The 16,055-nt window shown below is 44.4% G+C and overlaps 1 protein-coding gene across 1 annotated transcript in view; it reads left to right on the top strand.

The window, feature by feature from the left end:
- Positions 1–16,055, top strand: part of LOC148442965 (uncharacterized) — a 142,875-nt gene that overhangs the window by 12,325 nt on the left and 114,495 nt on the right. Inside the window, 1 exon segment of the mRNA XM_088463460.1 lies at positions 1–84. Coding sequence (XP_088319586.1) covers positions 1–84 — 84 coding nt within the window.

Below are 16,055 nucleotides of genomic sequence, written 5' to 3'. Positions count from 1 at the left end.
AGGTGAGAAACCATTTCCATGTTCTAAGTGTGGGAAATGTTTTTCACAATCATTTGATCTTATTAAACATCAGAGAAGTCACAGGTGAGAACCAGCTGTTGTAAGGCATGAGAAAGTCACAGTTTAATTTCCTTAATTGGTAGACATGAAACAGGCATGTATTAAAATGTTACATTTAAGATAACTAATTACATTATTTGTTTATATAGCACCATTCTCCCAATAGGATTTAAAACACTTTGCATATTTGTATAAGGTGAGACAGCCATCTTGGATGTGCTCAGTTGCTATTCTGAGTAATCAGTCACATCAGTCCATGCCCCCGTTGGAGCTTACAATGTAATTCCTCATCACACACCAGGTTCCATTTTTATCAGAAGCCACTTAACCTACCAGTCTGCCTATAAGGTTTGTGAGCGGAAGCCAGAGTTACTAGTGGAAACACAATCATGGAGAGAACATATAAACTCCACACAAATATGGCCTTAGGAATAGTACCTTACACCCCAGCACTATGAGGCAACAATTCTAACACTATGCCACCATGCATAGTAAAAATGCTTTTGTTTTTAAATGTAAATGGAATAAAAACAATGCAATGTACAGAGTCTACTCACACAGAGACAAAATGTCATCTTTCTTGGACAAATATCATTCCTGGACAAAAGTCCAAGAAAGATGACGTTTTGCCTCTTTCTGATACCCGATTTTTGGTGGGAAAAATCCGAACTAATACAAGCCTGCACATCCCTAATATATATATACACCGAGAGATCTGTATATATACACTGAGAGATCTGTATACACTACCTGTCACAAGATGTAACACACCTCTATTTTCTAGTTTTTATTTAAGTTCAGGGAATAACCTGGAATGGTACAAAGCTGGTAACTGCTGGGGGGTAAAGAAAAATGTTTTGGTTAGCAAAAACTGAAATATATTGTGAATTTTGGCGTTATAAAAAGCCTTTTTCAGAGAAGAACTGATGGGCTTAAAACCTACAACTATTCTACAGCAACGATAAAGAGGCTGCCTCTACCACCAGCTACCGAGGGCTGGGCAAGCACCACCAGCTACCGAGGGCTGGGCAAGCACCACCAGCTACCGAGGGCTGGGCAAGCACCACCAGCTACCGAGGGCTGGGCAAGCACCACCAGCTACCGAGGGCTGGGCAGCACCACCAGCTACCGAGGGCTGGGCAGCACCACCAGCTACCGAGGGCTGGGCAGCACCACCAGCTACCGAGGGCTGGGCAGCACCACCAGCTACCGAGGGCTGGGCAGCACCACCAGCTACCGAGGGCTGAGCAGCACCACCAGCTACCGAGGGCTGGGCAGCACCACCAGATACCGAGGGCTGGAAGAAGGTCTTATGGACCAAAGAATAAAAATTCTGTCTATTAAAACTGGCATCTTGTGAGATACTGGTGAGTTGTCTTGAAAATGGTCCGTAAGGGACCTAAACATCGACAATTGGGATGTGATACCAAATTGCCTGTCAGAATACTGTCTGGTGGTAATAAACTAACTTTTTATTGCTTTAACTTAAGCGAGTGCTTTTCCTAAATTAATATATCTAACCTTGAACATGGCAGAATATACAGTATGTATATATATAAACACACACAACTGTGGCCCAAAGTTTTGAGAATGACACAAGTATTGGTTTTCACAAAGTTTGCTGCTTTAGTATTAGACCTATTTTATACTGAAGTAAAATTACAAGCATGTCGTAAGTGCCAAAGGCTTTTATTGACAATTACATTAAGTTTATGCAAAGAGTCAATATTTGCAGTGTTGACCCTTCTTTTTCAAGACCTCTGCAATTCGCCCTGGCATGCTGTCAATCAACTTCTGGGCCACATACTGACTGATGGCTGCCCATTCTTGCCTAATCAATGCTTGGAGTTTGTCAGAATTTGTGGGTTTTGTCCACCTGCCTCTTGAGGATTGACCACAAGTTCTCAATGGTCTGGGGAGTTTCCTGGCCATGGACCCAAAATTTCGATGTTTTGTTCCCCAAGCCACTTAGTTATCACTTTTACCTTATGGCAAGGTGCTCCATCATGCTGGAAAAGGCATTGTTCATCACCAAACTGTTCTTGGATGGTTGGGAGAAGTTGCTTTTGGAGAATGTTGTGGTACCATTCTTTATTCATGGCTGTGTACTTAGGCAAAATTGTGAGTGATCCCACTCCCTTGGCTAAGAAGCAACCTCATACATGCATGGCCTCAGGATGCTTAACTGTTGGCATGATACAGGAATGATGGTAGTGCTCACCTCTATGTACATGTAACAGTCTCACTCCCAATACCACTTCTGGTAATCTCTACTAATGCATTTTCACTGTGGTATGGAACAGTCTCACTCCCAACACCACTTCTGGTAATCTCTACTAATGCATTTTCACTGTGGTATGCAACAGTCTCACTCCCAACACCACTTCTGGTAATCTCTACTAACGCATTTTCACTGTGGTATGAACACATGCCTCCTCACCTCTGGGTGTTCCTCTAGTAAAAATCTCACTCCCAACTCTTCTGGTCATCTCTAACGCGCCTCACCCTGGTATGCGCACATGCCTCCTCAACTCTGGATGTTCCTCTAGTAGCATTCAGTGCTCATACAAAGTGGCACAAATGTCACTTATAGGTTAATGAGCCTATCTCAGTCCTACTTTACCCATGAGGTTATGCACGCGTTTCACAATAAAATGCATAATCAAACCCCCAGGCAGTAATAACAAATATAATTACTAAAAACATGTCTTAACACTTGCATAAAGTGTAAAAGATAATTAAAGACAAACACAATGCACATAAACTGTCAGGGCTCAGCCGGGGATCGGCTTACCGCGCCGCTGGCTTCCCCTGTCATCCTGGGTGGTCGGGCAGTTGGCGCGGTGGCGGGGGAGAAGCTAAGTATTCTCCCCGCATGCAGTAGCTTCCTGGTGGGCTGGTGTCTGGCATCACAATTCCGGACATGGGCGCCGCCATGACAGTCGGCCCATGTGACAGCATCTTCCCAGGATAGGTGAGTGATCAGCTGACGCTGTGCACATATCAAAGGGTTCCCCTGGGTATATAACTGTTCCACAGGTTCCAGGAAGTTGCCTGAACAACAGTTGTCTCCTAGCGTGCCTTAGTGAGTTCCTGGTCCAGGTTCCTAAACCTTTCTTACAGCAGCAGTGTTACCATCTCCACCTGTGTGCCTCCCGTCTCTGGTGAATATTGTGCAGCAGTGTATACCATCTCCACCTGTGTGCCTCCCATCTCTGGTGAATGTCTGCAGCAGTGTATACCATCCCTACCTGTGTGCCCTCTGTCTCTGGCGATTTCTCAAGTAACCGTGAGTCTCCACTTGATATTTGATCCACGTGTCAAGATATAGTTATTGTACGGTTAGGGTATTACTAGTGCCTATCCAGGCATCACCTCTCTGGGCCACGGGTGTTGGGTCTCTATTCCCGCAGGGCTTGGGTACCTGGTCAAAGGACCGTGACCTGCTCACGGGGTGCAGCTAAGCCCAAATCCCAATTGGGGGGGGTCACTGGCGAACACCATCCTGTGGGTTAGATTCCGCACCTTTGCCCAGGTCTCGCCAACACTCAAGACCTGTGGATGAGGAGAACATATATCCAGGCCCCTCGTCTCCGCCTCCTCCCACAACTTAGGCCCTCCACGTCTTCTACTCCAGTCTCAGACGTGACATAAGCTATAATACAAAATAATTATAAACAAATGATATAAGCATCTATCACTAAGTTCTCCCCAAAAAATATAATAAGCATAGATCACATCATCAATTATCAATGCATAGAAAAAGAAGTAAAATGAATTAAAAAGTACACTGATATGAGATAGATATATATGAGATGAATATATTTATGAGATAACTATATATTAGATAGATATGAGATTAATAGAATCATATTCATTATAAAGGGCTCAGCATCTCGTAAACTAAAAATTATAATCAATTGAGATCCTTTTTGCCCAGCTACAGTTTAGGGTTAGTTTAATTGTATAGTTGTAGTATTGTCTGATATTGTGTTACAATGTACAGTGAGGAAAGTGAGACTATTCCTTTATACATAACCATATTGTATTGATTCTGTGTTTTAGTTATTCGGGGGATTGTTATTGTACTACTGTTTAACTTGTTTTCTTCATCTTTGTAAATCCTGCAATTGTGTACATGTTATTTATATTGTAATAAATGAAATAAATATAGAATCATGTTTCTTTATTTGAAACATGAGTATCTAATTTGATGGTTTTACCTCCAAATACAGTACGCACTTAACATTTCTTTTTTTTTTCCACAATAGTTTTTATTGAAAAAAAAATGAGGATACAGAAAGAAAAAAGGGAAAGCCAGACATATTGCATATCACAAAGCAGAATATCATTGGTCAGCATACAAACATCTGATTCATAGACATAAAAAAAACCCTTTTAATACACATTAGAACAATTACAAACCAGATACTAAAGGAGCGTTGAGTAGAACTACCCCGAGTCTGAATGAGGTGAGCAGAGAACACCTAGATCAACTGGAGCACTATAAATGGTGGAATGACCTTGTTTTTCCCTATATTCTCCCCATTGAAACCATTTCATATGGAGGAAGTTAGCAGAGGATGAATATTTGCTATCCAATATTTCAAAAACAAAGTGCTTATGAACCTTGTTTTCTATCATTATGACGTTGGGCAGGGAAGCAGTCTTCCACCTCTGGGCAATTGCAGCCTTCGTAGCTATTACAATATGTTCCATGATGTATCACCACGGGATAATGTCCCAGAATAAAAATGAAATAAAGCGGTTAGGGGCTCTGCAGGGATGGTTGTTCCAACTATATTACTTATCATGGAAAACACCGCATTCCATAGGGGTCGAAGTAGTGGACATGACCAGAAAACATGGAGAATGTCTCCAACCAAACCACAGTTTCGCCAACAATATTGGGAGACAGGGGAACAGGGTTTATGTTGCCTCTCAGGTGTAAAATATGCTCTCTGAAGTAGCTTATAATACATTTCTAAATGGTTAATACATTTGGACACTGTAAAAACAGAACGAAAAATAATATTCCAATCATCTTCAGAAAGACCTACAGTTAAATCTCTCTCCCATTTGATCTGGCATAGTAAATTCCCTTTTTTTATCCTTATCTGATGCTGATACCACCAAGAGATTGTAAACGGATCAACAGCAATGCTGGGAAAGCAGGTTTCTTAAGTGGAGAAGGGAGGTGGCTGTGCAACCAATGTCTCTGCTGTAAGTATTTACAAAAGTCCTGCTTCATTAGTCCAAATTGAGTTTGAAGGAAAACAAAAGGGGTAAGACCATTTTCTGTGAATATGTCACTCAGGGAAGAAAGACCCAACCCATGAACCTAAATACAAATCTGGAATCTAGCTATTGATTGGATAGACATTAGGAGAAGGCAAGGAAATTTCTTCATCTAGGGAAACACATGCATGCCAGCACATTATTGTAGTCCGAACTGCTTTACAGAATCCCGGTCTGAAGGAAATTTCAGAGGGGGGCAACCAGAATAAATCAGAAAGGGGGAAGGGACGCATAAGTTCCCTTTCAATAAGTACCCAGGGTTTGGGGGAGTCGATTATGAACCAATCTCTGGCCTGACTAAGAATACAAGCTGAATGATAGCGTTCAAAGTCTGGGAAGGCTACTCCTCCAACCGCCTTGGAGAGGGTGAGAGTGCTTCTTGCTATTTTGGGTCTATTCCCTTTCCAGATATATTTAGTAAGTATTTGATAAAATTTATTAAATATAGATTTAGATAGGGGTCTAGGGATGGTATGAAATAAGTACATAAGTTTTGGGAGGAGCACCATTTTTGCAGCCACAATCCGTCCCAGCCAGGATACCTCATGTAGCATCCATTCCTTAGTTAAAGTTTCATAGGCTATCAATAATGGCCCAAAATTACATTCAATGAGATCATGATCTCTAGCTAAATGCACTCCCAGGTAATTAAGTGATTTAGATTTGCATATATATCTGTAGATCTCCTTCAACTTTTCCAAAAGTGCATTCGTGATGTTAAAGGGAAGGGCCTCTGTCTTAGTGGTGTTTAGTTTGTAATATGACACTGCTGTATATTGATCTAAAACAGCATGTAGTGCTGGAAGAGACTTCTGGGTGAAGTAAACATAATAAGATATCGTCTGCAAATAAGCTTATCTTGTGGGAGGAGCCCCCAACAAAAAGGGCCGTGTATGCTATTTAGGGATCTAATCGTCTCAGCCAGAGGCCCAACGGCAAGCGCAAAGATGAGTGGTGAAAGTGGACATCCCTGACGTGTGCTGTTTGATATGTCAAATCTGTCAGACAACCATTGACAAACACTTTTCCGGAAGGGCAGGTATATAGAGCCGAGATGGAGTCTAAAATTCTCCCCTGGAAACTGAAATGGTGTAAAACCTCCGTCAAATATCCCTAATGTAGGCAGTCAAATGCCTTCTCGGCATCAAGCGACAAAATCAGCAAGGGCTCTGTAAGGAAATCATAATGCTCTATTATATTAATAACTACGCGTATTGTCTCGGGCCTGTCTGTCCATCACAAATCCAACCTGATCCGGTTTAATAAGAGTTGGCAATAAACGGGATAAATGATTAGCAACTAATTTAGCGAACAAGATGACATCCGTGTTCAATAATGCAAAGGGTGGTAGTTAGCTACAACATGAGGGTCTGTACCGGGTATGGCAACTATTTGTGCCTCCAACATTTCTTTAGGGTATTGTTTAGATTCAGTTACTTCATTAAATACTAACAACAAAATTGGAGCTAGGTCAGTTTTAAAAGATTTGTAGAAATTAGCAGGATAGCCGTCTGGGCCCGGAGCCTTATTCGATTGCATATTGCCAATAGCTACATCTACTTCATCCAGAGTCCAAGGAGAGCTAAGGGACGACAGGCCTCAGAGGACAACACCGGGAGGGAGAGCCTACTCAAAAACTGCTCAATAAGGGCAGCAGTTTCCTGGGTAGTATTGGGGTCATCTTTAAGATTATATAGTTGTGTGTAATAGGTAGCAAAAGCATTAGCTATCTCAACAGGGTCGGATACCTTTGCCCCATGATGAGTATAAATTCTCTGTATCTGTTCCCGAAGCCTTTCGGCCGCACAATTTACTAGCCAACAACCTACTAGCTGGATTATAAACACACAAAATTTTTGATTTAAACGGGCAATATTACGCTGTACCTCTCTAAGGCAGAAGACATTTACTTTCTCTCGGGTATTAATAAGTCATTTATACAGCATTCTATTAGATGGATCTGCTTTATGGGCCTCCAAGTATGCTGCCTCAACTTCCGCCTTCTCATATTGCTGTTTATATTCTCTCTTAAGCCGAGCAGCAACCTGGATCGCTGAACCTCTGATGCCTTTAATGAGCACCAAAAATTAAATATAGAAGTCTCTTCCGGATTATTGGTACTAAGGAAAAGGGAAAGGGCCTCCTCTACTGCTCTATGAGCCTCCCGGCTGAGACAACAGGTGGTTACTTATTCTCCAAGGGCCTGGGACAACTCTTCTACTCCCTATGTCCCATTTCGATCTATGGACATGTGAATAAAAGGAGTAGTCCCTTATTGTAGGCTGATTGGCTCTCCAGACATCGAACAGTCCGTACTCTGCTAAAAGCTGCTGAAAACCCTTGGAAAACTGTGGTCTACTTGAACAGGAAGTCGTTGGACGGGATCTATCCATAGTTGGATCGAGAACCATGTTAAAGTCTCCGAGGAGTAGTAGTGCCTCTTTAGAGTACTTCTGCAATGTCAAACAAAATTTTCTACAAAAAGATAGTTGCCTAGTGTTGGGGACATATCATAAAACTAAGGTGACTTCCACGGTGTCTAATAGTCCTACCAAAATTAGATATCTTCCCTGTGGGTCTATGTGCTGTAAAATCAATGAGAATGAGCAATGTTGGGAAATAAGGAGGGTTACTCCTGCCTTCTTGTGAGGCCCATTAGCTGTGTAGCAATGAGGGAATCTAGCATTGCTAAAGCTCGGAGGGGTAGACTGCTGAAAATGGATCTCCTGGATTGCTACAATATGGGCTTTAAGCTTATGGAAATATTTCAGTGCTAAACGTCTCTTTTGGGGAGAGTTCAAAAGTAAGGGACTGGCGGCCCCCCCCCCCCTCTTTATAGGAATAATTATACTTCAGAATTAAAACTTAAATATTTGCAAATAAAAACAAAAGTAATAAGTTTTTAAATAACTAAAACTCTTTATGGAGCTATCTGGGGCTGCTGTGAAGAACAGGCAAACAGGAAATTAACTACTGCACAAAATTCTTACCCCGTTACCCACCTGTTCATCCCCCTTACTAGACTATATGGACAAAGCTATCAGGGGTTACCCACTCCACTTACTTGGGTTACAGATTGATGGCAGGTCTCTTGTGGGCTGGTCTCCCTGGCTGGCAGGCTGCTGGTCTCCCTGGCTGGTGCTGGTTGTTGGTGTCCCTGGCTGCCAGGCTACTGGTCTCCCTGGCTGGCAGGCTGCTGGTCTCCATGGCTGGCAGGGGGCTGGTCTCCCTGGCTGGCAGGCTGCTGGTCTCCCTGGCTGGCAGGCTGCTGGTCTCCCTGGCTGGTGCTGGTTGTTGGACTCCCTGGCTGGCAGGCTGCTGGTCTCCCTGGCTGGTGCTGGTTGTTGGTGTCACTGGTTGGCAGGCTGCTGGTCTCCCTGGCTGGCAGGCTGCTTGTCTAATTAGATGCAGCATGCAGACTCAGCAAAGGGAAGTAGAATCCATGTGCAGGTGGAACGCATAATTCCTTTCTACTTCCCTTCCTGTGTACACACAGCACAAGTCCACTCACTAGTCACCTAACCCTATACAGGCAATCATTTGTCCAATAGCCAGTTATTTAAAATTTGTCCCACCCCCACTGAACCTACTTCCTGGACCTCATCCAATCAGGATGGGGTGTGGGGGACGGGTGATAGAGAGGACGGAGACTTCAAGTACTGTAATTTATGTTATTAACACTTTGCTGCCAGCCAATGGGAGGCATTGTGGGAGGAGGATTTGCTGTGTGATATAGAAGCTGTATATAGTACACACACACAGCCGGCCCTAGCCAAATTAGTGCCCTAGGCAAGATTTTGGGTGGTGCCCCCCTCCCCGTGGGATCCTCAAAAGGGGTGTGGCCTCAAGGAAGGGGCCCTGGCCCAGCACCCACCTATCCCAGCACAGCACTGTATCAGCACCCACCACCCCTATCCCAGCACCCACCACCTCTATCCCAGCACAGCACTGCATCAGCACCCACCACCTCTATCCCAGCAGAGCACCCCTCTCCCAGCAGTGAGCACCCCAGCCCTCTCCCAGTTCCAAACTTACTGTACTTGAGTGTAGACTGCAGAGCAATCCGGCTCAGGGTATAGCAAGCCACGGGCGGTGGACCCGCTTTTCCCATCTCAGGCTGGCAGGCCGCAGCTGTGTGTGATGATTGCTGGAGGCGGGACCCAGAGCCGTGAGGTGACTCACTATTCCGAGCTCCACAAAGGCCCATGGTGCAGCAGCCCTTCCGTGACCATTACTAAAGGTCCTGAATGAGCCTCTGACCATGTGCAGAAGCTCATTGTGATTGTGTGATGCCTCAGAGCCGGCCCAGCGCTAACACCAGCCGCTGTTCAGTACTCTGCTCTCACAAACTGCCGCCGGCTGTTCCGCCATTGCCCGCTCATGGTTGCTGCTGATAGGCCCGATCGGAGCTGTCACCAGAGCTCTGATCATGGATGCTGCACAGCGGCAGTAGCAGCTGCCAGAGTTTCTGCCCAGCCAGTGGCTCCGGCCATGTCTGCACCAAACCTCCACCGGCCGTAGGTGGGCTTGGATGCCCCTAGGCATTTGCTTAGTTTGTCTGTCTAGGGCCGGCCCTATATACACACACACACCTCAGCTCCAGGACAGTGTTTCCTGTCACACTGCAGCTACGTTGTTTCACAGGTCACTGACATGGTAAAAGAACTAACCAGCCGACGCTGTGTGTGTGATACCACTGGATGGCGCCCCCCCTTGGCTGATGCCCCAGGAAAGTGCCATCCCAGCCAATAGGTGGATACGCCCCTGGTCACTGGCCATAACTGAGCAGCAGCCATGGCTGGGAGAGCACAGAGCCAGACGAGCGCCGATCCCATCCACCCTGGCCGAGGGAAAGACGGAAACACTGGACTGGAAGGTAAGTATGTGGGAGGGACTGCAATGCTGCCGAGAGCCGGCCAGGCCAGAGTGGGCTGGGTAGGAGCAATGTGCAGGGGCCCCTAGGTGACCTCACTGCCTATAATTCAACCCTGATCTATTGGAAATATGATGTAAATAATGTATTGTACACTAAATAATTATAGCACCCACTATTGGAGAGATATTGTATATCCAATTACTGTGTATCATGTTATCTGATCGTTGTCACCTCTATAGAACTGGTAGAAAATGTTTTAAAATTTAGATTTTTATAACACCACATGTTGGAAATAAATTCTGTGATACTCTGATCAAAATTGCCCATTATTCTAATGTATAAACATCAAGATTGACTCCACAGCAACGGAACCGGAAGTGGCACCATTCTAAAGAGAAGACTGTTACTATAACAGTGAGCACTTTGGAAATTACCCTCTATGCCTTGATAAAGATATATTGGGCCAAATGTAATAGGTAGTCAGTTTTAGTAACAGTACAAACTCGCACTTTCTCGCACTTTTAAAAAGTGCGAGTTTGTACTGAAACTCGCAAATTCAATAGCCTGCGAACTTTTCAGCTCGAGGCTACTGCATTTGCGAGTGCAGGCGAGTTTAGGACAATGTAAACTGACACCTTTTAATGCGAGTAGCATTAAAAGGTGCGAGTTTTAGAGAAGCCATCACAGATCAGTGAGATCCGTGATGGCTTCTGTGTGTGTTAAAAAAAAAAAAACGTGCACCCCCTCCCCAAAAGCATAACCAGCCCGGGCTTTATAAAGCCTGTTCTGGTTCTAAAAATACAGGGGCCAAAATACGTAGGGGGCCCCTGTATATTAAGAACCAGCACAGGGCTTTGTTGAGCTGGTCCTGGTTCTGGAAAATCAGGGGACAAAACGAGTAGGGGTCCCCTGAAAATTCCTGAACCAGCACCGAACTCTTTCTAGCAGGGGGATAATGCCACAGCCAGGGAAAACCTTTCACCCCAATAAAGGGGTACCCCTCTCCAGGGCACCCCAGGCCTAGACTGATAGCCCGGGGCTATCCCCGGCACCCTAGGGCGGTGGGTGCCGGGTTGATAGTGTAAAGTGTAAAAATAAGTTTTCCATATTGTCTTTATTTGTAGAACCACAAGTACCAGCAAGCCTCCCCTGCATGCTGGTATTTGGAGAACCACAAATACCAGCATGCGGGGCATTACGGGCCCGCTGGCACTTGTAGTTCCACAACTAAAGAAATACGTAAATAAACAAACTTACACCGTGAAAGTATAATTTTAATAAAACATACATGCACACTCACACATACTCACCTAGTATCCGAAGTAATCCATAGTGGTGTACCTGAAAAAAAAAATCCATATTCACCTCTCCTATTACATTGGCAAAGTTTAAAAAGTGTCAGAAACTCTCACTTTTCTAAACTCTCACCCTATTACATTTGGCCCCATATGTTAGACAGTGAATAGTTAGAACAGGGACAAAAGTTCGACAGGGACAAAAGTCAGACACACTAAAGTTAGAAATGTAAAAATGTTGAAAGGTACAAAATGTCGACATGGTCAAAAGTTCACCATGAAAATGGTCGACACAAAAATAGTCGACAATTTTTATTTTTTTTAGCCCTAATCTTCACCCTCCCTCCTGGTGCCTAACCCTAACCGTGGGGGTAAGTGCCTAACCCTAAAAATTGTTAAAAGAATGTTGACCATTTTTGTGTCGACCTTTTTACATGTCTAACTTTAGTTTGTCTGACTTTTGTCCCTGTCAAACTTTTCACTGTCTAACATCTGGCGTCTATCTAGACATTGTCTAACAAATTACTGTCTATCTATATTCGGGAACTTGTGAGAATCAGGAGGTTGCACAAAATGCAAAGCTTCCCGAGTCACATTCTTTCATAATATGCGGGAATGTGGCAAAATACAAAAATTTGGGGAAAAAGTTATGGTCTTTATAAACAAGATTTGTGTCTCACATCTTCAGAAAGACCCAATAGCTATGTTATTTACTAATTTTGCGAACTGGGATCTACAAAGGGAGAAAAACAGAACTGTTACCCTTTCTTACAGTAGTCGTCACTGTAGTGAAAAAGGTTATACTTGGAAATTAGAGTCCCTACTGCGCCTTCTTGAGGCGATAAAAAATACACTGCTTCAAATCATATATTTCGACAGACGGGCCACTTTACCTGATGTCAGTGGCGTAAATTCATCCCAGACGCCCGGAGGCAAGTTATAATTTGGTGCCCCCCCATATCACAGCCACTTATACTGTAATGTAGCAATTTGCATGCAGACAGGCTACAGATAGATGAAGGTGGCAGCTGATGGTCTGACATGGAGCTCTCCTCTAGTGTATGGTGGCTTCTCAGATGCTGGGAATGGCTGCCATGTATTGGGCGGCCGTGACAGTACACTCCGGGTACATAGTTACAGCCCTAAGTGGGGTGAATATGTTGTGGACAATGGAGGAGGTGCCCCTTCAGAGCTGGAGCCCGGCGGCAGGCGCCTCCATTGTCTCCCACAGTTCTGCCCCTGCCTGATGTTGAGAAAGGGGTGATCCGTTTTCATGCTAAATGAGGTGTATACATTGACAGCTTGGATCTCGACACCAAAGCACACATAATGAAGCAGTTTGAAACCACGACTTGGTGTTTGCTTCATAATCTGGAGTGATATATATCCCCAAAAATAAATTTCCCATTCTGTTCAGAGGGTTATTTTATATGCCTCCATAGCTGGAATTTTGAGATAATAATGAAAGGCCTTGCCACACTGGGGTCAGATCATATCTTTTATATGTATATATGCTTTATTTTACTTTATTTATTTTCATTTTATAAATTTTTATTTTTTTATTTTTCTTCATGCCTGTGAACGTTCTTTTTGTGGAATTCGGTGATTGAAATTTTATAGTGAGTTGTATCATATAATTTTATTTCTGCAAGTTGCTGATTCAGACTTGGTTCATTTGTTAATGCTGAAAAGAATGGCACGATATCCTGTATGTATAATTTCTTTTTTTGGTTGTCAAAATTTTTTGAAAAAACCCCCCCAAAAAAACAAAACTCAAATTTAAAAAAAAAAAGTTATTCGATATGAAAGATCTGTTTTGGGATCACCAATGAATGTGAAATAAATAGACATAAGAGTAAAGAGAATAAAACATCAATATTGAGGGATTTGGAATAAAGAATTTATTATCTCGATATATAACAAGCGAGAAAGACACATATATATAAACATAAATATGAGTAATTAATGGTAGGGCTGTACGGCTCAGACTTTCCTTATTACACACGCTTCATACTGTATTCACATTTCTAATTCTCTTTCTTTTAATATCTCACTGATTGTATATAATCTATGCATGTTACAGCTAACACTAATGCATCAATGACAGACAACCTCTTCTAGTTCTTCCTTGGTGTTAGCAGAACAAGGCAGTGACCCTCCTGATGTGTAGAGGAGTCCGTTGGGAGCATTGGTGTAACTAGGGGAAGGTTGAGCAGGGCACATGCCCTTGGCGCCATGGTAGGCCCAGCAGAGGGGGAGCCACCGGCCAGGGCAATGTACCCGCACCACCCACCCCCAGCATTGCATCCTGACTGACTTTAATGAGCAGGCAAGCATGTCTGCTGGGTTGTCCGCAGCGGAAGCTCACAGCCCCTCTCGGATAGTCTTCCCATTCTCTATCCTGACCTGAGAGTTGCTGCCTGCGCCTGGTGAAGAGTGATTATTCCTTCACCGGGGCTATCTCCACTCGAGTCACCACAGATATGTATTGGGGGTGGCTAAGCTGGCACGGTAAGGGGGTGGGAGATCACCACTCATGTGTATTGGGGGGGCGGTAGGGACCAAGCTACCGCGGGGGGGGGAGAAACTCGGCTGACACCAAGTGTGTTAGTATTTTCATGTGTGGTGCCAGGGAAGGGAGGGGGCTGGCTGCATTTGTGTGAAAGAGGTGTGTGTGTATATGTATCTGTGTCAGTGCATGTGTCTGTGTGCTGAGAGACAATGCAGGGGAGAGATAATGGTGTGACAGAGATGATGCGGGGAGGAGGTGATGATGTGCTGAGAGATAATGCAGGGGGGAGGTGGTGTGACTGGTATGTTGCAGGGGGGAGGTGATGGTGTGCTGAGACGATGCAGGGGGGAGATGATGGTGTGCTGAGAGACAACGTGGGGGGGAGGTGATGGTGTGAGAGACAACATAGGGGGAGGTGATGGTGTGCTGAGAGACGAGGGGAGATGATGGTGTGCTGACAGTTGATGCAGGGGAGGTGATGGTGTGCTGAGTTGATGCAGGGGGGTGGGTGATGGTGTGCTGAGATGATGATGCAGGGGGGTGCGTGATGGTGTGCTGAGAGATGACGCAGGGGCATATTGTGTGGCTGAGAGCTTCATTGGGAGGGAAGTTACACAGGGGGAACGAGTCTGGTTGAACCACTGTTGTATGGTGATGATCTTTTTGATATTTCAACACAAACAGACATCATCTGGTCGTGTGACCTACATGAATAGTGAATACTGACTGAAAGGCACTGTCGTCCCAGGGAGGATACATTTCTTCAGAGGTTCCAGATTGTAAGAAACCACCATATAGGTAAGTTGCATACGGAATGGAATGTTCTCAGAGTGACAGATATGGCTGACGTGTCATGTTGTCGCGCCCCTTCCGGTATGTGACCACTTTCATTTTTTTATGTATTTTACTACATGGTAGTGGTGATGGTGGGGAGGGGGATGCCAATCTTAAACTTGCCCTGGGCTCTGAAGACCCTAGTTACACCTCTGATTGGGAGAGACCGAGAGAGGAGGTTACAGAGCGTAGACTGGAGGCATGAGGTGATTGTGGACTGTCAGTAGTGATACTGAAATCACCCATGATGATGGTGGAGATGTCTGAGGATAGGAGGGTGAGGGAGCCAGGCAGAAATATGTTCCAGAGATTGTTAGGGTGGCCCAGGTGGGCATTAGAGAGCAATACGCAGAGAGAAAGGGGTGACAGTCATGATAGAATGTACAAATGATGTAAATGTGAGTGATGGTACCTGTGGGAGATCTGTGTATGTGATAGATTGGGACAGTAATATTCCAACCCAACCTCCTTTACTATTACCAGGCCTGGAGATGTGTGTGACGTGTAGGTCACCGTGTGACAGTGCTGCAGCGGAGGGAGAGCCTGATTGTGTGAGCCATGTTTCTGTTATCGCCAGAAGGTTGAGGTTATTTGAGATAAAGGTCATGGATGGATGCAAATTTGTTGCAGACAGAGCATACATTCCATAAGGCACATTATAGTGACTGGGAGGGTGATGGAGGAAACCTGATATGCATGAGGTTTGCTGGATTTATATTCCGTTATGAGTGGGGCCTGGATTTGGAGATATGTCACCAGCTGATAGAAGCAGGAGAGATAATTATAGTTGTAGGAGGAGTATGAAAGATTTTTATGGTGACAGGTTAAGGATGTTTGTCAGTGTATATAGATAACAATAAAGCTCATGTGTGTATATATGAGAGTAGTAATGAGGAGGCAATGTGTACAGAGGGGTGACATACAGGGAGAGTGACGGATGTAATAGCCTTAGAGAAGATACCATGGAGTGATATAGGAAAAAGCTCATGTGTGTATATAAGAGGGGTGTAGAGTAATGAGGAGGCAATGTGTACAGAGGGGTGACATACAGGGAGAGTGACGGATGTAATAGCCTTAGAGAAGATACCATGGAGTGATATAGGAAAAAGCTCATGTGTGTATATAAGAGGGGTGTAGAGTAATGAGGAGGCAATGTGTACAGAGGGGTGACATACAGGGA

This window comes from Taudactylus pleione, unplaced genomic scaffold (genome assembly GCF_031769625.1).
Source record: "Taudactylus pleione unplaced genomic scaffold, aTauple2 ptg001378l, whole genome shotgun sequence".
NCBI classification, from domain to species: domain Eukaryota; kingdom Metazoa; phylum Chordata; class Amphibia; order Anura; family Myobatrachidae; genus Taudactylus; species Taudactylus pleione.
This window is presented reverse-complemented; position numbering and strand designations above follow the sequence as displayed.